Below are 21,284 nucleotides of genomic sequence, written 5' to 3'. Positions count from 1 at the left end.
AGGCGGCACTGTGCTGCCTGCGCTGCAGCTCGCCCCCGCCAAACCACAGCCTCAGGCTCATATCTGCGCTCTGCATCGTAAACACCTTCAGCTGTGGTTTCGTGTGTTTGGTGCCACTGGTGGGAATCTGATGAGCCACCTGCCTACACTGGCTCTGTGGTTCTGGATCCTGGTGGGTTCAAGATACCGGGAGCTGCCGCGGCGCTCACCTGCATGAGTACTGCACACACTACATGCTGCATATACAAAATGTACAATAGCAAACGATGCCAGAGAATTAGTAATACCACTGTGAAGTACTGCTGATAAAGTACTTAAAGTAGCAGAAGTTACACACTTTCAGAAGGTGGATATTTTTTAATCTGAGCAGCGATGGGAGAGGAACTCAGGGCCTCTACTGCAGTAACAGTATCAGTGCCCACTGAGAGGTGCTTCAGGAGCCTCTGGACCAAAACCAGGAGACTCAGGAACAGCTTCTTCTCCACAGCTGTGTCCTTAATGAACCCTGTCCCCCGTTGACTCCACACCTCACCCCTTCTCACCTCAGCTCTCCTCCCAGGACTAATGCAGTACCACACTGAAGTGATCAGTATTCTGTTATTCTCAGAATACTGCTGTCATTCATTTGCTGATACTGTATATTTTTATCTTTATATTATTTACATCCATTGAACTGTTCACTCATGGAATTTATATTATTCTGCACTGTTTCATTCCATCTCATCCCATTGCACTAGTGTTCCATAAGCTTCATGTACCTTGTCCATTACTGTGAATAAGCTTAATGTACCTTGTCCATTACTGTGAACTGAATCCATAGTGTGTTGTACATCGTACATCACCCTTCATATCTTACTGTAACTATATATTGTACATATCCATCAGTAAATGAGTACTGACTGTACTGACTGTAGATACTCACACTCTGCACTTCTGGTTAGAAGCTAAACTGTATTTCATTGCCTTGTACTTGTACACGTGTAATGACAAAGTAGAATCTGATCTAACAGATGTTTGGATGTAGAACTGCAGCCACTGCAGATGAATGTAGTGGGAGTCCAGCTACTGCCTTACTGTGTCAGTGGACCTGCCTCCACGTCAGCGCGGGGCAGCTGCTCCCTGCTCAGGATGTCCTTCCCATGCCTTCATACCTGTAGAGATCTATTTATGTCTGCCATCTTTACACCTATACTCACACCATGAAACCACATTGTAAAATCTCATGGTGCAGAATTTCAGTGAAGCCACACCAAACCCAGCGAGCCTTTGAAGCGCGGGCTCCAGCAGCCACATGAATGTCTCCGGTGTATGAACTCTGCTTCCTGCTGCTCCTCACTGATTGTGACAGTCAGACCCTGGCAGCAGCTTCGACACAGCGAATTTCTGTAGAAAGGTGTTGCATGTCGTGCAGAGGTGAGTGTTAGACTTGTTCAGAAATGACTCGTCACCACATCCTCTTCCTTCACTCAGTTTGTGTTCTTCCTTCACCAGCACAAGCAGCAGCTCCAGGCTGAGCTGCAGCCCGAGCATGCTGCAGCTCAGGGTCACTGACCACATGTTGACGTGCACTGCTGCAGCTTTCATTTCAGCTTCAGGGGACTCATGTCTGGTGCATGGCAGCTTTTTGGTGGCCTTGTGATCCTGGTGCCTCTCAAACCAAGAGCTAACTGATGGTTACACGTCAGCAGAGAGGAACACAACTGAGCTGCGTGCACACGTGGCTGTGCAGCAGTAACACTTTATAATAACCCTAACCCTTCAGCCATGTTTAACTAAGGCCTGACTCAGGCCTCCTCCAGCTCGGCAGTGACAGATGGCTGTCTGTGACCGCTTCCTCCCTACAGTAATAGATTACCAGGGAAGGTACGACCTGATCACAGAAAGCCACACTGACCAGATCTTTGATGAGTGAATGACTTGACCTGCTCAGCTACTGGACTTGTACTTTCCTATTTGTTCACAGGTCAGGTCAGCCTGTTCCTCTGTGCACAGTCTCATGCATCTAATGAAAACAGTCAAATGAATCTGACTTTGTGTTCATTTAGTAAAAAAAAACAAAATGTGCATATAACCAAACCGACATGCCGAGAACCCGGAGCTCAGTGATCCAGCCTTGAACTCTAGCTAGTACTGATCAGCATAACTTTTACTTTGATACTTTACTACAGGTACACGTTGCTGACAACAGTTGGACACACTTCTACTGTTTCTTGTGTGAAGGATCACAGCTGAGCTTCGAAGGAAAAGCTTGTCTGTGCTCAGGACTTGAAGGATAATTCTGGTGTTTTTTTTCTATATTTGGGTTCTTTTCTGATTGTGTGTGTGTGTGTGTGTGTTAGTCCATGACCTCCCTCCTCTGTCTGAACATCAGTCGTTTCATGTAGCTGCTCACCAAAGTTTTTAATCAAACAGGAGGAAACGGTGCATTCGTTGAGGACTATTCTCAGTGGCGGATGAATCCACATCAACAGTGTGGTCACCAGTGGGTTCAGCTCTGTGGCACAGAGGAGCCAATCACAACGCGTGTGTGTTTGAAGCGGAGATGTGTGAGTGCCACCTGAGCGACAGGTAAACCACAGCTGCTGCTCCCCACAGCTGGTGCAACTGACACCGAGCTGTTGTGGGAATCGCGTCCCCGCCACGTTCACAGAGCGTCTCTGGTCAAAGCTGCAGGGAGCCAGGACAGTCTGTTGGGGTGTGTGTGTGTGTGTGTGTGTGTCCGCTACATGTTTACACACGTCGCAACAAGTCTGGTTCTCTGCAGCAGGCGATTCCGTCCAGTTGTTCTTTCAGGAGACACTGAAACATCATTATTACTGATGCGTTCACGTGTATCGACACTTTAATGGTCATTTTGACTACTGTATAAACTGGTGTGTATTTTGACCAGTAAGTAACCAGTAAACACAGCAGCGTCGTGAGGTCAAACGTCACTTCACACAGAATCACAGACAGTAATATCTAAGGTGAAGCAGCAGCAGGGACCACAGGGTCTGACGATACGTTTACAGGACACCTGACAGCTTCTCCTTGATGTGAGACTCACTTCTGTGACACCTGCCGCCAGGTGTGCGCACGGCTCACTGAGCCTCTGCCATGTGACCGCCCTGTCAGTAACACATCTCTCTGGTTGGTGCACAGCGGTCACCGTTCACTCAACAGCTAGTTCCACACATCTGAAACCAACTAGCATTTACTGGAGTTTCCAGTCCAGCACGAACCTGGTCTGGTTCAGACTTCACAGCAAAACGTTACGTGTTGTGGCATTAGGCACATCCAGCTGCAGACAGATGCCAGAGAGAGCGGTGCCTTTAGACACATTTCAGTAGCACTAAGTATAAAGTCCTGACTAAGAGACTTCCCAGATGTTTCAAAGCATTTTGTAATGAACCTCTGCACAGAGTCGGACTTGGGACTTCATCTTTATTACAGTTACACTTCATACAAAGCTGTGGACAAACGGGTTGTAGACTGAGATATATAGAGTTCTCTACAAGTACAAGTGGTTCTCAGACTCGGCGTTACCACCGTCCTCCAGCGGGACGCGTCTCACGGTGAGGACACAGTCAGATCCGGTGCAGACCACGTGCAGCGGGGCCTTCCGGCTGGGATGTGATGTCTCATGTGATTAGTCCATGTACAAATCACACAGAGCAGAAGGTGTGACCGTCACAAGCTTCACCACAGATAACGTGCACAGTTTTAACTCCACGGTGCACAAAAGACGCTCCGTGCATGTCCAGTGATTCACAGCAGAGACAAACAGTGAACAGACTAGAGCAGCACAAGCAGAGACACGCTTACGATTCATATGTACATGCGTGGCCATCATGCGCACGCGTTGCTACCTGCTCGCTCTCTGACAACGCACCTTTTCACCGGTCATACCCGAACCTCCTCCTTCAGGTCACGGAAGCAACACCGGTCATACCCGAACCTCCTCCTTCGGGTCATGGAAGCGTGGAGAGAGACGAGACAGCTGTGACAGGAGTGACTCACCGCGCACTGACGCAAACTAGATTTAGAAACGCGCACGTTAACTCATTACTACATAACAGTGATCACAAAGGCATTGTTCTGTCCACCACACACGGCGTCATCTCACACACACCAGGCTGTTTCTCACAGTTTACTCTGAGAAACCTCTGTAGTGTTAAGATGCAGTGGCAGCGTGGACTATGTGGGAAACCACACACGCTGATGAACGTGAAACGACGCCATTCTCCACAAACTCAGTGTTTAGTCTGAACAGATGAGGATGAGTCTCTTTCCTACATGAAAGAACCCAGAGGCCGAACGTTTTCCACCAGCATGTGAACGCAACATGTCCCTGTGATCAGTGGACAGAGGGTCTCAGAGGACGAAGAGTCCCAGACGTTCAGTTCTTTACACATTCATTAATCTGTTGAGGCAACATATGAAGAGGACTCATGTCAGTGCCATTTATTCAGGGCGGCTGTAAGAAGATGTGTGCGATCACCATCATTTGTCCAGATGTTACCCTACACATCTGTCACAGCTGCCTGCGTCTGTCTGAGCTGAGGAGGAGGAGTGGGCCCAGTGGAGCGGGACTCGGAGGACAGACCTGGTCTGGTCACATGGAGGGTTAACAGAGAGCGAGCGGTGTTACCGAGTCACCGGCAGCACTTTGTGTCTGCCTACAGCTTTGACCAGCGGTCCACTCAGGAAGACACAAGTGAGGCCGCTGGCGCTGGCACAAACAACGATTACCTGACACGGCGAGAAACACACAAGCAGAGCAGTGCACTGTGACAGCAGCATGGCGACACGTGGCTGTGCATGTCCACAGAGCAGTGCAGTCACCGTGCTGGGTCAACTCAGACTCTGGTGAGAAAGTCGAGGCCGAGAGAGGCCGGGATGTGCAGCGTCTCCAGGCTGAGGGCGGACGGGGTGTAGGGGAAGAGGACGGGGAAGGTGTACTTGGTGTCCATCAGGAGCTGAGGGGGGTCATTCCTCTCCTGCAGGCGATTCTGGACACAGACACACAGTGGTTACACAGCTGGACCTGAAGCAGTGCAGCTAGCACACGGCCACTTTTTTAGGTACACCTTTCTAACACCGGCTCGAAATTCCCTCCTGACTCAAGCTGCTGCAGGTCCATCAGCTACAGGTCTCCTGTGGTCACGGAGACCTGGTGCCGCATTGTGCAGCCATCTACCTGCCCTTTGCTACAGAACATGAGCGTGAAGTTTAACCTGAGATCGTCACGACCACAGAGCTGAGATACAGTTGTGTTCAAAATAATAGTTTAAAAAAGAAAGTAAAGCTCTAAATTCTTCTAAAAGCTTTTATTTTCATACACGCAAATACATTGGGAACACTGCACATTCTATTCCAGATCAAAACAGGAAGAAAAATGCATCCAATTTGTTATAACTTTACAGAAAGAGATGAAAAAGGAATATTGGGCTGTTCAAAGAAACAGCAGTGTGTCCATCTGTCTCAAACATTTACTGTATAAACTGAAGCTCTAGCTTTCCTGTGAATCACTGAACTAATATTTAGCTGTACAACCACTATTTCTGAAGATTGCTTCACATCTGTGTTGCATTGAGTCAACCAACATCTGGCACCTGTGGACAGGTATTCCAGCCCAGGATGATTGGACTACATTCCACAGTTCCTCAACATTTCTTGGTTTTGCCTCAGAAACAGCATTTTGGATGTCACCCCACAGGTTTTCTCTTGGATTAAGGTCCCGGGACTGGGCTGGCTGATTGCTTCACATCTGTGTTGCATTGAGCCAACCAACATCTGGCACCTGTGGACAGGTATTCCAGCCCAGGATGATTGGACTACATTCCACAGTTCCTCTGGGCTGGCCACTCCATAACATTAATCTTGTTGGTCTGGAACCAAGATGCTGCTCACCAACTGGTGTGTTTGGGGTTGTTGTCTTGTTGAAACAGCCATGTCAAGGGCATTTCCTCTTCGGCATAAGGCAACACGACCTCTTCAAGTATTTTGATGTATTCAAACTGATCCATGATCCCTGGTATGTGATAAACAGGCCCAATACCACAGTATGAGAAACATCCCCATGTCATGATGCTTATGCCACCACAGTGTACTGTGGCTTGAATTCAGTGTTTGGGGATCGTCTGACAAACTGTCTGTGGCCCCTAGACCCAAAAAGAACAATCTTGCTTTTATCAGTCCAAAAAATGTTGCACCATTTCTCTTTAGGCCAGTCAGTGTGTTCTTTGGCAAATCGTAAGCATCTTCAGCACGTCCTTTTTTCAGCATTGGGACTTTACGGGGGCTTCTTGCCGATAGCTTGGCTTCACATAGGCATCTTCTAATTGTTACAGTACCCAGGTAACTTTAGACCTTCTCTGATGACCCTGGAGCTGATCATTGGTTGAGTCTTTGTCATTTTGGCTGTTCTTCAGTCCATTCGAATGGTAGTTTTCTGTTTTCCTCCACATCTTTCTGGTCTTAGTTGCCATTTTAGAGCATTTGAGATCATTTTAGCTGAGCAGCTGATCATTTTCTGCACTTCTATTCTAATTGGACAATGTCTGGAACGACCCATTTTACTCAGATTCTGCTATTATTTTGAACACCCCCCTTTAAATTGTACAGAATCAGCAGCATGCATGTCATGACTGTTGGCACATCTGGGAAGACACTGTGTGCAGCTCGCTGAGGTTCAGTCTGAAAAACAGTCATATCTATGGAAATGGTAGCTGTGCGGTTGCCAAGGTAACAGAAGTTCAGGTGATGAGTCAGTGGGGGATGAAATGAGTCAGAACAGCAGCTCAGTCACTGTGACAACATGTGGGAAAAGTCCCGCCTGGTCAGAACAAGCAGCTCCGTGTTTTCATCGTGGTTATGATGTTTTTCATACACGTTGCTGCTCTACTGGCCACAAACAGAGCAAATGTGAGCATGAAAAACAAAAGCCTGTTTACCGAATGTGTGTGACGTGTTGTGGCTCTGCGGTTCGCTCACTCACAACACGGCGCGTCACTGCTGTTAAAGGTGCAACGAGCAGCTTTCTGAAACACCTGGACTGTCCCCGTGTTCATCCTGCACCGCTGTACGCTGCATGGTGTTTTTCACTGAGACAAGAGCCCAGCACTGACAGACAACCACCTGCTGACGCCGTGATCAATCTGCTGGTTGGTTCCATCTGATCGTCCTTTCTCCACATCACAGTTACCTGATTCGCTGCTGCCCTGTTCTCTGAGCCCTCTCTGAACTGTGAACATGCTGACTGTACAGTCTGGCTATCTGAACTTTGTCCATCACTGGCTTCTGCCGTTTGTTTCGGCCCAAACAGCGACAACAGAGTCCAAGTTTCTCCCCTCAGCACCACATGCACAGAGTGTGAGGCAAGACCGTAAGTCGGCGTGAGAGACTTTTCACAGTCAACCAGGCATCTGACAACTGTAAAACACGACATTGGCCCTCGGAGACTGGCTTGGCCCGAAAACAAGAAGAAGATGCTTTCGGTTGTAACGTACTCACCGACCATGGGCTGGATGGAGGCCTCCGCCACTTTGATGAGCTGCTGGTAGATCTGGATGGAGAGGTCACTCAGCACCTGTCTGTACTCGGCCAGGTCGAAGTTCTTCAGACAGTGTTCGTTCTGCTTGGCCGTGTTCTGGGTCATAAACGCCTGGACGAGGAACCACACAACATGTCATGTTCAAGTCACGCCATGTGTGAACAAAGATGTCAAACGCTCATCTGCGAACTGACCTCGTCGCCGCTGTACTGCTTCAGACAGTGGAGCAGCCGACTGGTGTTGGCCAGCCAGAAGGACATCATCTCAAAGTCGTCGTTGTTTTTCTGCACGTGAAATATAGAAACAAAACTCGTCACTGAAGAACGCGATGTGTGTCTATGAGCAGACAGGTGGATGTGTGCAGGGCTCTCACCTTGAGGACCTTCTTGATGGCGTTGATGGTGGAGGTGAGCAGAGACTCCACCTTCTGGTCGTCGTTGATGTAGTCGGCGTGTCGGATGCACATGAAGAGAATGTAGGCGGGCAGACAGGGGACGGTGCCTGACACCTCACTGGGCTTCATGTCTGAAACACAACAACACACTGAGCACTGAGACACTGGGTCTGGTTCGTGTCGAGGCCCTGGGCAGTGGAGAACACCGCAGCTGGTGCCGTGGTGCCTCGTATGCTCCTGAACAGTCACACGGTGCTTGCCTGAGGTAAGATGGAAGAAAAGCAGCAAGAACTATGCTCTGTAAGAGCAAAACACCGTATAAGAGCAGGAACTGTGTCCAAACCTGTGGTGATTTATCGGCACAGACCGAGCACCGCAGCAGGAAACAGCCTGAAGGTAGCGTTGCAGGAAACCAAGTGGACAATCTGCTCTGAGTAAGGGAAGAGACGGCGAGAGCAGCAAATGCAGGGATTTACAGCAGATCTGTGTTCAGCTGCAGGACACTAGTCTGTCTCACACTGTGACCTGCACTCAGCCCTGTGCGATGGTTAGTAATATCTCAGGATTAGTTTTATTAGACACGTTAAACATGCACCAAAACTGATCCTGTTGCCAACACCAGGAGAAATAAGAACTAATGGTTCCTCACACGCAGCATCAATAGTCTTCTGTCTGGATGGAAACCAAGTCCCCAGCCTCCTGTGGCTGCATTGCACCAACACATGAAGTCATATGTAGCTGCTCTTTACTCGACCTGTGGCTGCACTCGCCCACACCTGCAGCCGTGGCAGGGACCCCGTTACTCTGATGCTGCAGGTGTCCAACCTCTCTTCCTCATCTTCCTCCTCTTCCTCTCCCTGTCTCAAGGGCTTGGGTTTGTCACAGCTCTTCTTCAAGATGAGTCCATCCAGCTCGGTGTCGCTCTCCCATATGCACAGCGTCCCATCCTGGCTCACCGTGTACAGCTGATGACGTGGATACATTTACAGGTTTGTCCGAGTCTTTGTTTTGATGTTTTCTTTTTCATTTTCATAGCCACATATGGACTTCAAGCTTAAATCACAAGGAAGTGGAAGACAAAAGTAAACTCACATCCAAACTGTCCTTCTCAAAGAAACAGCCCACAATGACATCCTTGTGTCCACCCAGAGAGTAGTAGATGAGGTTGGCCCAGCGCTCGGCACCAAATACCCACGTTGACATGTCTTTGCTGCCCACCACAAAACACCTGAAGGAAAAAAGTCACAGAGATGATGTATTTTTTCCTCTTTTACAGGTTTCTTGTACACTTTGACATCTAATAAACTGTTACTCACTTGGAGTCGTCTGTCCAGTCAATGCAGGTAGTTTCATCGTACGGACCATAGTAGCTCTTGTCCAACACAAAGGCATTAAACTCCCGCTGCTTCCCAGGAGCATGATACATCAGAGCAACGTTCTCCTTTGTAACCACAAATTTCCTGAGGGGGAAAATAAAGTAAGTCTCTGCATCATCTTTTGCTCTAGTTGTTGTTCCTGTCCTAGAAAACAGTGTACATAAAAATGAATTTAAATCAAATTTTTAGTTATCTAGGAACCTCTTCACAATGTATAACAAACATTTTGGCAGGCCTAATGGTATGTTTCTTTCCATTTAGACTGATTCAAGGATTTTCTACATGCAGAAATTAAAGTAAACCCAGGGAAAAAAAAAAACTGAACCCATACATCTTCAAAAGAATCTGAATCGAGTGCTGTATCTTACAGATAAAACAACAACAGCCACAACCAAACATCACCCACTGGTGCTGGCTTTTCATTCAGGGGTCCAGGGCTGCTGAGCTGCTTACCTGCCATCAGGTGAGAAGCAGATACTGCTCACAGGTCGGTGAAAGTGGAAGTGATGAAGGATAGCTCGGGTGATGAGACTGACCAGCAGTGCTGCACCATCTGCATCACACGAACACAAACACAAAAGAGACACATTTGGGTTTTATGCAGCAAGACTAACGTTTGCTTCGATTCTTTTATTACCAAGGATCACACATAAAACAGTTTTAATGAGTTGAATTAAACTGCTTACCTTCATCCACCACAATTGCCAAATTTCCATCAGGAGAGAGACCCACACAAGTTATGTTCTTTGTAGTGGAGATGGGCAACGTCTCAGATGTATTGCTTCGAGACAAAGGACACTATTTTAAATTCCTGCTTTTGTTTTTATAATAATTGTAGCTCAAGATTTTAATTTTTAAAAACAATTGTTTTATTTATTTACTGATGTTCATGCCAGAAAACAAATGGCTAGAAATTCATAATCTGCCTAAAACCATGAATGAAGTGGGATATTTCCTGTCTTGCAACGGGATTCGTTGTTAAGAGATTGTGCACATCATCCAGATGTCAAATGGAGAAAGGCTGGTCTGAAACACCCAAACTATGACAACATTGACACGCTCCCAAATATTTAATTCAATTTAATTTAATTTAATTTAATTCATTATGACTTACTTTTTCAGGTCAAAGACAGAGACTCTGTTTCCAACGGGACTGATTATAGCGTTGCCATCTTTAGAGAAATTCAAATTCCCCTGACGATAGACTGCTCCGAGCAGATTGGAAAACTGCAAAGAAAACACGTTTTCGTTTAATCACTCATAAGTTTCTGCTTGTGTGCAGCAAACGAACAGCACGCCAAACTTAATTACAAAAGGTATGAATTCAACAGTCTGGTGCCAACATGCAGATACAGATCAATTCAATGAGTTTTAACAGTTGATATAAAATGATTTGGTAAACCGAGGCCTTCAGTGAAATGTCAATTCGCTGGTCCATCAATAGCGTTAGAGAAGTGGGGGTGCTTCAGATAACAATTTACAACGATAAAAGATCATTTAAAAACAATAATAATAATAATCAATTTCAATTGTGATAGATATCAGCAGATATCTGATTTGATCTAAAGTGTGTAGGGTAACATTCTACAACAAAAAAGTCTTAAACATGCTTAATAATTTGTACCGCTAATGAAATGCAGTAATAAATGTAACAAATTTTGAATGGAGTTTGGTCTGACGTCCTCTCCCATACGCTCAATGTTGCTAAGCAGAGCTACAGCTAACAGTAGAATACTTACTCTATATGCAAACTTCATTTTTCTGAATATTCCTTAATCCTCATGCATGTAACTGCTTTTTACTTCTTTATATATCCCAGTAGTAGCATTAATATAGAAGCAACACTACACATACTTCCTCCACTATTACGCTACACGTGTTTGCATTTTGTTGACACTTAACACATCCGCCTCCAGTGGAGTAAAGACAGCGCCGCGCCCCCTGGCGACTGGGAGGGGAAACGATTCAAAGGAAAAGAATGACACACCGGTGTGAGCACACTGTACATAACTGAAGTTAATCAGTTCAAATAATATATTTTAAGTATCGACAGCTTATTTTTTGAAATCTTTTTCTAATTTCCAGTTAGAAATCTACTGTATATCAATACATTCATTATCTATACTGCTTATCCTGACAAGGGTTGTGGGGGGCAAGGGACAGGTCAAAAATCTATGTTGTATTCCTAATATCATAGTGTGTCTGATGTATTCACTAGTGAGAAATTGAGGTTACAAGCTGCTGTGTAGACACACACAGATTCAGTAAAAACAAATCGCCCCGCTCAAAATACATGACACACTTGGAAATGAACAAAACTAGGCTTTCTTGTTGTTTCCTCACTTCATGCGGTCCCGACTCTGTGTTTATAATCCGCATTGAATAATTCATCATCTGGCAGCTTGAGTGCACATAGCACACGTGTAGAAAAGGGATGGCACCAAAAGTAAACTTATACTATATATTACACAACAAAGTGAGAAATAAAATCATGTCTATATTTAAGTCTTTTATTGAAACAGTTGGCTGTTGCTGATGTAGTGACTGGAGGTAAGTTATACTGTCATGAATGTTTCAGAGCACAAAGTCCAGTGTTGATGATTTTTATTTAAAAGACAAAAAAATGTGATAACCAGCTACACTTGTAGCATCTCACACTACCAGAAAAAAAAAACCCCACAAAGTTGGTTACAGTGCAAAACCCTCTCCTTTTCACCTCAAGGTTTTGTGCCAAATGTCAAAACAGGGCACCACGTGCAACCGTACATATTTCTGGCCCCCTGTCGAGCACTCAAGACAGCCATAGACAGTTTCACGTTTCAAGTTGCCCATGCCACACAGCACACAGGGCCCTTTGGGGATGTTGTGTTTGAGGAGGTTGACCCGTGTGTGAGAACTTTCCCTCAGGTAGGCGGTGGACACATCTGTCATGCTGGCGGCTTTCTCATAGTAGTCAGTCACCATGTCGTCTATGTAGGTGTCAGAGTGGGTGAGCTCCTCAAATGTTCTGTCATCTACACAGGAGGCAGACAGAGTCAAGTGGCAAAAGTATAGTGAAGGGTGCATTTATTATGCAGCAGAGGTCATCACCATACCTGCTCTAAAGGGGTTTCCATAGATGATCCCAGACAGGAATCGGCGTAGTCGACCCATGGAGAAGTGATCAATAAAACCACCGAGCTGCTCCCTGATCTGCTCTCGCTCAAATCCACCCTGAGACTCTGGGGTTACACAGATATCTGGGGGGGGGAATTAAGTTCAGAAAACCATGTAAATGTAGACTTTCTTAAAAGCCAGATCACGTTAACTCTAGGGCAGTTACTGCCAGCTGTGAAAATGAAGATGTCTTGTTATTCAAGGCTACAGGTTATGGCTGCAAGAACTGGTTTATTTACTTTGTTTTATTTATTTATTTTTTAATTAATCTGCAGACTAGTTTTGCATTTAATCATTTGGTCTATGCCAGTTGTATCCAAGTGTGAACCCATAACCTTGGCCTTATTAGCACCACTCTAACTAATCACCCTGTTTTAAATTTTAAACAGGGTCAGAACAAACAACAGTGGAAGAACCTTGGCCTGTTCAGTCAGGTGTAATCAACTTACAGGTTAATGCTTGTTCAAGGGTGATTTGTTGGGTTTTCCTCTTTAATAATAGTGATAATAGTAAGGTCTAGACCTTACTTTGTCCTGACATAACTTTTGTTGTGAGTTGACGCTATACAAATAAAATTTGACTTGAATTGTTTATGCAACTCAAGTAGTGGGTGACTGTTGGCTTAATGTCACCTATTATGCAATGTTATGAACAACTTAAACCCATTGATAGAAGTTAGTGTTACTTGCATTGCACATTAAACCCAACCTCAGGTAGAACACAAGCTCCAACCACAAAGGGACTTTAAGTCTTAGACTTCTGACCTGAAGTCACACACCTTTTCCATTAGGCCACGTGGTCTCATGCGCAACTTTCAGAGGACCCATGGTTCAGCTGCACTGCTGATAAGCTCAAATAATGACATATGGTGTGATGCACTGTGATGTATTTGGTGTGGGACTTTGCCTTTGGACCAGCATTCCATTATAGATAAAGCACTGATCGAATTCAGTGTTTTTTTTTGTTTGTTTTTTTGGTGAAATCAGTTTGAGAGAAAATGAAAATGTGTGATAATAAAGTTATCAATTTCACTTGACAGTTAAATAAAAATCAGTTGTCAGCTAATGACAGTGGGAGTGGGATTTACAGTTGTGTTCAAAATAATAGCAGTGCGTTTAAATAAGTGAGTAAAGCTCAAAATCCTTATAATAGCTTTTATTCCCATACACGCAAATGGGAACACTGCACATTCTATTGCAAATCAAAACATGAAGAAAGATGTATCAAATTTGTTATTTCTTTACAGAAAGTACAGGAATATTCAAAAGAAGTAAGTCTGCATTTTTCTTTACAAACTCAAACATTTACTGTATAAACTGAAAAATGCTTGAAGATTTAGCTTTCCTGTGAATCACTGAACTAATATTTAGTTGTATAACCACTATTTCTGAGAACTGCTTCACATCTGTGTTGCATGGAGTCGACCAACTTCTGGCACCTGTGGACAGGTATTCCAGCCCAGGACAATTGCACTACATTCCACAATTCCTCTGCATTTCTTGGTTTTGCCTCAGAAACAACATTTTTGATGTCACCCCACAAGTTTTCTATTGGATTAAGGTCCGGGGATTGGGCTGGCCACTCCATAACGTTAATCTTGTTGGTCTGGAACCAAGATGCTGCTTGCTTGGTGTGCTTAGGGTCGCTGTCTTGTTGAAACACCCATTTCAAGGGCATTTCCTCTTCGGCATAAGGCAACATGACCCCTTCAAGTATTTTTATGTATTCAAACTGATCCATGATCCCTGGTATGTGATAAACAGGCCCAATACCACAGTATGAGAAACATCCCCATATCATGATGCTTGTGCCACCACCCTTCACAGTGTACTGTGGCTTGAATTCAGTGTTTGGGGATCGTCTGACAAACTGTCTGTGGCCCCTAGACCCAAAAAGAACAATCTTGCTTTCATCAGTCCAAAAAATGTTGCACCATTTCTCTTTAGGCCAGTCAGTGTGTTCTTTGGCAAATCGTAAGCATCTTCAGCACGTCCTTTTTTCAGCATTGGGACTTTACGGGGGCTTCTTGCCGATAGCTTGGCTTCACATAGGCATCTTCTAATTGTTACAGTACCCAGGTAACTTTAGACCTTCTCTGATGACCCTGGAGCTGATCATTGGTTGAGTCTTTGTCATTTTGGCTGTTCTTCAGTCCATTCGAATGGTAGTTTTCTGTTTTCCTCCACATCTTTCTGGTCTTAGTTGCCATTTTAGAGCATTTGAGATCATTTTAGCTGAGCAGCTGATCATTTTCTGCACTTCTATTCTAATTGGACAATGTCTGGAACGACCCATTTTACTCAGATTCTGCTATTATTTTGAACACCCCCCTTTAAATTGTACAGAATCAGCAGCATGCATGTCATGACTGTTGGCTCTGCTGGTTTTCTATTACTCTACTACACCTACTAGTAAATTATTTGACATGTAGAAGTATAACTTCTACCAAAAACGGTGATTGATCTGGTTAGTGATGTTGGACTATTATTTTGAACACAACTGGACCTGCCCAGCGTGGTACAGCCCACCGAGCTGGGTTCTGGAGTTTAAAGACATAAATCTGTTCCTGGATCCCACTTCACTGCCTCACCAGTCCATGACCCCGTTCTCAGGTGCAGATGTTAGCACTGAGCACACCTGTACGTGCACGTTACCCAGTCTTACCTGAATGTTTCTGATGAAAGACACAGTGACTCTCTCTTCAAACTCGTTCAGAGGCGTGTAGAGATTCAGGATCTTCACAATCTGCAGTAGACACAGCAGTCAGTACGAGCTTGAGTCCTGACCAGGTGGTGTGTGTGTGTGGCGTGAGCGCACCTGTTGCATGGTGAGGGCGGTGCAGAGTGAGCAAATGGCCTCGGCGTCCTCAGTCGTCTTCTTCTTGACCTGCAGCAGCTGAGCGGCCTGGATGATCGGCTCCAGAGTGGCTGCGGCTTTACTCTGGTACAAGTTGTTTCCGCGCAGCCACTCCTCCATCTGACTGGTGTTGTACCTGAGGACACAACAAAGAAGTGTGGCTCATCTGTCCTCTGCCACAGACCACTGTCCTCTTTGGACTGAACATTGGTATTTGGCCATGAACAGACAACACTGAGCGTACCTGAGCTGCATGCCAGCGCTCCAGGAACAGACGTCTTTGCGCAGCAGCAGATTGTTCAGGGTCACAGCGTTGATGCAGTGGAAGAGCTGTCGGACCACCTGGCCCACAATCTCGGGGTCCAAACCGTGCTCCCTCATGATGCTGTGAAACTGGCCCAGCTGCCTGATCAAGGCCTCCAGAGTGTAGCTGCTGGGGCCGACGCCGTCCGTGTCCATGCTGGACGAACGGTTCCTGTAGCCCATGGGCTTGACGCCCGCCAGGCTGGGGATGCTCTCGCTCTCCAACATGGCCGACACTGGACAGAGAAACACACTGAGTGGTCAGGACCAGATTCAGTCGACATCCGAAAGGTGGAAGAAGCTACAGGCTGGTCGAGTCGGGAGGAAGCCCTGAATAGAAAAGGCAGCTTTTGGTCCCAAAGTGTTTCATGCATCAAACAGCAGCTACGGTTATTTTTATATTGATAAAGTTGCTGATCTGTTCCCTGAATAATCAATCGTTTGGTCAGTAAAACAATAAAAACTACACCCCAGTCTCCCAGCGTCTGAGGTGACGTCTTCAGAGGCCCAGCACTCAACACACTCAGTTCATTTTCATGTCAAACAAAGCAGCAAATCATCACTGAGACCTGGAACATGAGTGTCCGGTGCTTCTGCTGGAAAACAATTTTCAAACAGTTATCAAAACTGTTTAAATTTTCTGTAACTGCTGCATTTTTCTGCAGAACCAAAGTATTTTTACTGTTGTACTGGTACTTCTCTCCAAGTCATGGCCCCCATTCTCCCAGCTCTGACAGAAAGGAGCCAATGTCCCTCCAGATGCTCACAGCCGTGGTTTCTGGCTTTAATTATCATGTTTGCACATTTCTGTTCCCCACACTCACTGTTCTTCTTCAGCTGTCACATTGTTCCTACACCGACGCCTGCAACTTGGTTCTGATGTGTAACTTGAATCACGTTACTATGACAGTGTGAAGCTGGCGTCAGACGACGTGTCCTCTGCCGCGGGTGATGATGCTGCAGGTCACAGGGGATTTTACATCTGGGAAGACACTGTGTGCAGCTCGCTGAGGTTCAGTCTGAAAAACAGTCATATCTATGGAAATGGTAGCTGTGCGGTTGCCAAGGTAACAGAAGTTCAGGTGATGAGTCAGTGGGGGATGAAATGAGTCAGAACAGCAGCTCAGTCACTGTGACAACATGTGGGAAAAGTCCCGCCTGGTCAGAACAAGCAGCTCCGTGTTTTCATCGTGGTTATGATGTTTTTCATACACGTTGCTGCTCTACTGGCCACAAACAGAGCAAATGTGAGCATGAAAAACAAAAGCCTGTTTACCGAATGTGTGTGACGTGTGTGATGTGTTGTGGCTCTGCGGTTCGCTCGGCCTGTTTACCGAATGTGTGTGACGTGTTGTGGCTCTGCGGTTCGCTCACTCACAACACGGCGCGTCACTGCTGTTAAAGGTGCAACGAGCAGCTTTCTGAAACACCTGGACTGTCCCTGTGTTCATCCTGCACCACTGTACGCTGCACGGTGTTTTTCACAAAGACAAGAGGCAGCTTTCTGAAACACCTGGACTGTCCCCGTGTTCATCCTGCACCGCTGTACGCTGCATGGTGTTTTTCACTGAGACAAGAGCCCAGCACTGACAGACAACCACCTGCTGACGCCGTGATCAATCTGCTGGTTGGTTCCATCTGATCGTCCTTTCTCCACATCACAGTTACCTGATTCGCTGCTGCCCTGTTCTCTGAGCCCTCTCTGAACTGTGAACATGCTGACTGTACAGTCTGGCTATCTGAACTTTGTCCATCACTGGCTTCTGCCGTTTGTTTCGGCCCAAACAGCGACAACAGAGTCCAAGTTTCTCCCCTCAGCACCACATGCACAGAGTGTGAGGCAAGACCGTAAGTCGGCGTGAGAGACTTTTCACAGTCAACCAGGCATCTGACAACTGTAAAACACGACATTGGCCCTCGGAGACTGGCTTGGCCCGAAAACAAGAAGAAGATGCTTTCGGTTGTAACGTACTCACCGACCATGGGCTGGATGGAGGCCTCCGCCACTTTGATGAGCTGCTGGTAGATCTGGATGGAGAGGTCACTCAGCACCTGTCTGTACTCGGCCAGGTCGAAGTTCTTCAGACAGTGTTCGTTCTGCTTGGCCGTGTTCTGGGTCATAAACGCCTGGACGAGGAACCACACAACATGTCATGTTCAAGTCACGCCATGTGTGAACAAAGATGTCAAACGCTCATCTGCGAACTGACCTCGTCGCCGCTGTACTGCTTCAGACAGTGGAGCAGCCGACTGGTGTTGGCCAGCCAGAAGGACATCATCTCAAAGTCGTCGTTGTTTTTCTGCACGTGAAATATAGAAACAAAACTCGTCACTGAAGAACGCGATGTGTGTCTATGAGCAGACAGGTGGATGTGTGCAGGGCTCTCACCTTGAGGACCTTCTTGATGGCGTTGATGGTGGAGGTGAGCAGAGACTCCACCTTCTGGTCGTCGTTGATGTAGTCGGCGTGTCGGATGCACATGAAGAGAATGTAGGCGGGCAGACAGGGGACGGTGCCTGACACCTCACTGGGCTTCATGTCTGAAACACAACAACACACTGAGCACTGAGACACTGGGTCTGTTTCGTGTCGAGGCCCTGGGCAGTGGAGAACACCGCAGCTGGTGCCGTGGTGCCTCGTATGCTCCTGAACAGTCACACGGTGCTTGCCTGAGGTAAGATGGAAGAAAAGCAGCAAGAACTATGCTCTGTAGGAGCAAAACACTGTATAAGAGCAGGAACTGTGTCCAAACCTGTGGTGATTTATCGGCACAGACAGAGCACCGCAGCAGGAAACAGCCTGAAGGTAGCGTTGCAGGAAACCAAGTGGACAATCTGCTCTGAGTAAGGGAAGAGACGGCGAGAGCAGCAAATGCAGGGATTTACAGCAGATCTGTGTTCAGCTGCAGGACACTAGTCTGTCTCACACTGTGACCTGCACTCAGCCCTGTGCGATGGTTAGTAATATCTCAGGATTAGTTTTATTAGACACGTTAAACATGCACCAAAACTGATCCTGTTGCCAACACCAGGAGAAATAAGAACTAATGGTTCCTCACACGCAGCATCAATAGTCTTCTGTCTGGATGGAAACCAAGTCCCCAGCCTCCTGTGGCTGCATTGCACCAACACATGAAGTCATATGTAGCTGCTCTTTACTCGACCTGTGGCTGCACTCGCCCACACCTGCAGCCGTGGCAGGTACCTCGTTACTCTGATGCTGCAGTTGGCATCTGTCTGCCTAACGAACAAACCTGCCTGGGTTTGGTTCACATCCAACACCGTGGTGTGAACACAGAGGGGTTCATGGGCCGGAGGAAAACAGGAAGAAATGCCTCCTCATTACTGAAGCAGAGCATCAGCTTCCTCAGACACTTCACATAGTGTAAGTGTTTAATGCTCCTCGGTGTAGCCGGCTGAGCTGGGACAGAGGAGGAACCACAGCAACCTAAAGTGGCGGGCTGACCTGTGATCAGGCTCTTCATCAGCAGGGCCTCGTCCTCCTTGTAGTACTCCAGCATGCCCTCGAAGTCCTTCTCCTTCCTCTGGACCGTCACCTGGCGGATCAGTTCGGGTCTGGGCCTACTGGTCTGAGTGGCTGAAACAGAGACGGGGGGAGGGTCTGTCAGAGCCACTGAAGGCGAACTGCGCCCATGGCTGCAGTGCGACACCCACAATCCAGGGCTCCTGTTACCTTCTAACTCCTGGACCCTCTTCATGTAGATCCTCAGCTGCTTCTTCAGTTTACGCTCGTTCTTCTCCAGTTTCTCCACCAGCTCCTTCAGGTCCTGCAGACAAAAAACGCCGAGCACATTATCAAACACACACTATGAGTCTGTCAGGCGTGCGTCGGTGTCCTCACCAGGTTGTCGTTGGTGAGCCGCGTGATCTCCTGCTGGACGCTGTACTCCAGCTGAGCCTCGGGAGACAGAGACATGATGTTGTTGAGGAACTCCTGCTTCTTCTCGATGTCGTCCTTCAGCAGCTCGTTCTGAGTGTGCAGAGCCTCCAGCTCATCTTTGTGCTGCCTGGACTGAGACTGTAGCTGGGCCTCCAGCAGCCTGACAGGACCACACACACACACACACACACACACATCAGTCTGGCTAACAGGGCTCTGAGCACGCCGCCCCGAGCTTCTGTGCACTGTTTGATGATATGAGTGAACTCTTTGTTTTAAGGTGGTATCACGGTGCAACCAGTGTGTGAAAGATACTGACGGCCATCATCAGACGCACTCTGCCGGCACCTCTTCTGTTTACTTCCTGCCTAAACCAGAGAATGTGTCACGCTGTGCAGCTGACATCTGCATTTCTGGGGGTTCACCGTGTGTAGTGGTGCACTGTGGGCTGGTGCACTGTGGGCTGGTGCGCTCAACACACAGCCTTTACAGCCCAATGTCAGACACCCAGAGCCGTCTGATTTGGAGGTTCTGTATGGAGGCCCTGACAGAATGAACCTCTGGCGATCCATTGTCTAAGTCCAATTTTCCTCTGTCCTCATTTATGTCAGTTATGACCTAAGAACACATGGAAAAAAAGATCCTGGCAAAAAATGATTTTTCTTTCACCTGTTTCACAAATGGAAAAATCATCCTGGTGTAATAATCTGATTATTCAGTGGATCAGGCCGGGTGGCAAAAGGGGGACAACCTAACCCAGCAAGGCCAGAGCTTTTCATCTCACCTACTCTCAGGTCATAAACACAGGAGAGAAAAGAATTTGATCAGAACTTATTTTTTTCCCACTTCCGTACTTTTGGGAGGCCCATTGAGGTCCGAGCCTCTTCCTGCTTCACACACTGGCTGCTGCCGCACTGTGAGCAAAGCCCCGGCTGGTGTCAGGATCAGTGGCAGTTAGAAAACAAGCAGAAGAAGAAGAAGTGAGCGAGCAGACACCTGGCCACTTGTTTGAGGCCCTGATAGGCCAAACCCAGCTCTCCATCTTCATTCCAACAGCCCCAGTCCAGCCAGTCACTGGTGTCCACCGGGCAGAGGACAGAGGAAGACAAAAGCAGACGGTGAGGAGCAGACAGCAGCTGGAATGTTAGTCGCAGCAAAGACAAGAGCGAATTCAGCATCACCTGCGCTATGCAGGTCAGTGACCCAAGTAAAAGTGCCATATGGAAACACTCAAAGTCCTGCTTCCAAACGTTGCGGTTGCACAGGAACATCTACCTTCACCTGCTGTGTGCAGGAGGAGCTGCGGTGGCGTCACTTACTTTTTGGACTCACACAGTCCGTGATACGCTCTGACAGCCTCCTCTTTGTCCATGGGCTCTTCGTTCAGGTCGGGCACATCGTTACCATCCTGCTGAGACACAACACACTGTTATTTATTTATTTATTTTCTAGTCTGGGTATTTCCAACTTATGCAGTCTATGAAATGCAAGAAAGGTAAAAGGAGGGGAAGTAAATAAAAAATAATTAAATAAAATTACCAATAATAATATTAATAATAAGATACTACTAATAAAATCAGCTTGTTACGTTTCAGAGGTTGGTGGGAATGTGTGTGGCCTCAGCCCCAGGTGTTTGGTTCAAGTTGAAATGTGTTAAAAATGGTTCCATGTGTCATAAAAAGCTGATAAACTGTTCTTGTGAGTTGATGTCATTTTCTCTAATGTGATGTATTCTGTCAGAAGGTTGGTCCAGTGGTTTATGTG

General features: G+C 46.8%; 1 protein-coding gene across 1 annotated transcript in view; it reads right to left on the bottom strand.

The window, feature by feature from the left end:
* Nucleotides 1-3,409: 3,409 nt before the first annotated feature.
* The window catches only part of myo5b (myosin VB), a 45,329-nt gene continuing 27,454 nt past the window's right edge, over nucleotides 3,410-21,284 (bottom strand). The window contains exons 29-41 of the mRNA XM_020622467.1: nucleotides 20,840-20,931; nucleotides 20,517-20,594; nucleotides 19,482-19,680; nucleotides 19,314-19,407; nucleotides 19,086-19,217; nucleotides 18,009-18,160; nucleotides 17,830-17,919; nucleotides 17,596-17,746; nucleotides 15,561-15,855; nucleotides 15,278-15,452; nucleotides 15,125-15,205; nucleotides 3,938-4,991; nucleotides 3,410-3,894 (exon numbers count right to left, since the gene is read on the bottom strand). Coding sequence (XP_020478123.1) covers nucleotides 4,839-4,991; nucleotides 15,125-15,205; nucleotides 15,278-15,452; nucleotides 15,561-15,855; nucleotides 17,596-17,746; nucleotides 17,830-17,919; nucleotides 18,009-18,160; nucleotides 19,086-19,217; nucleotides 19,314-19,407; nucleotides 19,482-19,680; nucleotides 20,517-20,594; nucleotides 20,840-20,931 — 1,692 coding nt within the window. The 3' untranslated portion in view covers nucleotides 3,410-3,894; nucleotides 3,938-4,838. The remainder of the gene's footprint in view (nucleotides 3,895-3,937; nucleotides 4,992-15,124; nucleotides 15,206-15,277; nucleotides 15,453-15,560; nucleotides 15,856-17,595; nucleotides 17,747-17,829; nucleotides 17,920-18,008; nucleotides 18,161-19,085; nucleotides 19,218-19,313; nucleotides 19,408-19,481; nucleotides 19,681-20,516; nucleotides 20,595-20,839; nucleotides 20,932-21,284) is intronic.

The sequence above is a fragment of the Monopterus albus genome, unplaced genomic scaffold, assembly GCF_001952655.1.
Source record: "Monopterus albus unplaced genomic scaffold, M_albus_1.0 scaffold281.1, whole genome shotgun sequence".
Taxonomy (NCBI): domain Eukaryota; kingdom Metazoa; phylum Chordata; class Actinopteri; order Synbranchiformes; family Synbranchidae; genus Monopterus; species Monopterus albus.
Note: the sequence above shows the minus strand (reverse complement) of the source record. Positions and strands in the feature narration are given on the sequence as shown.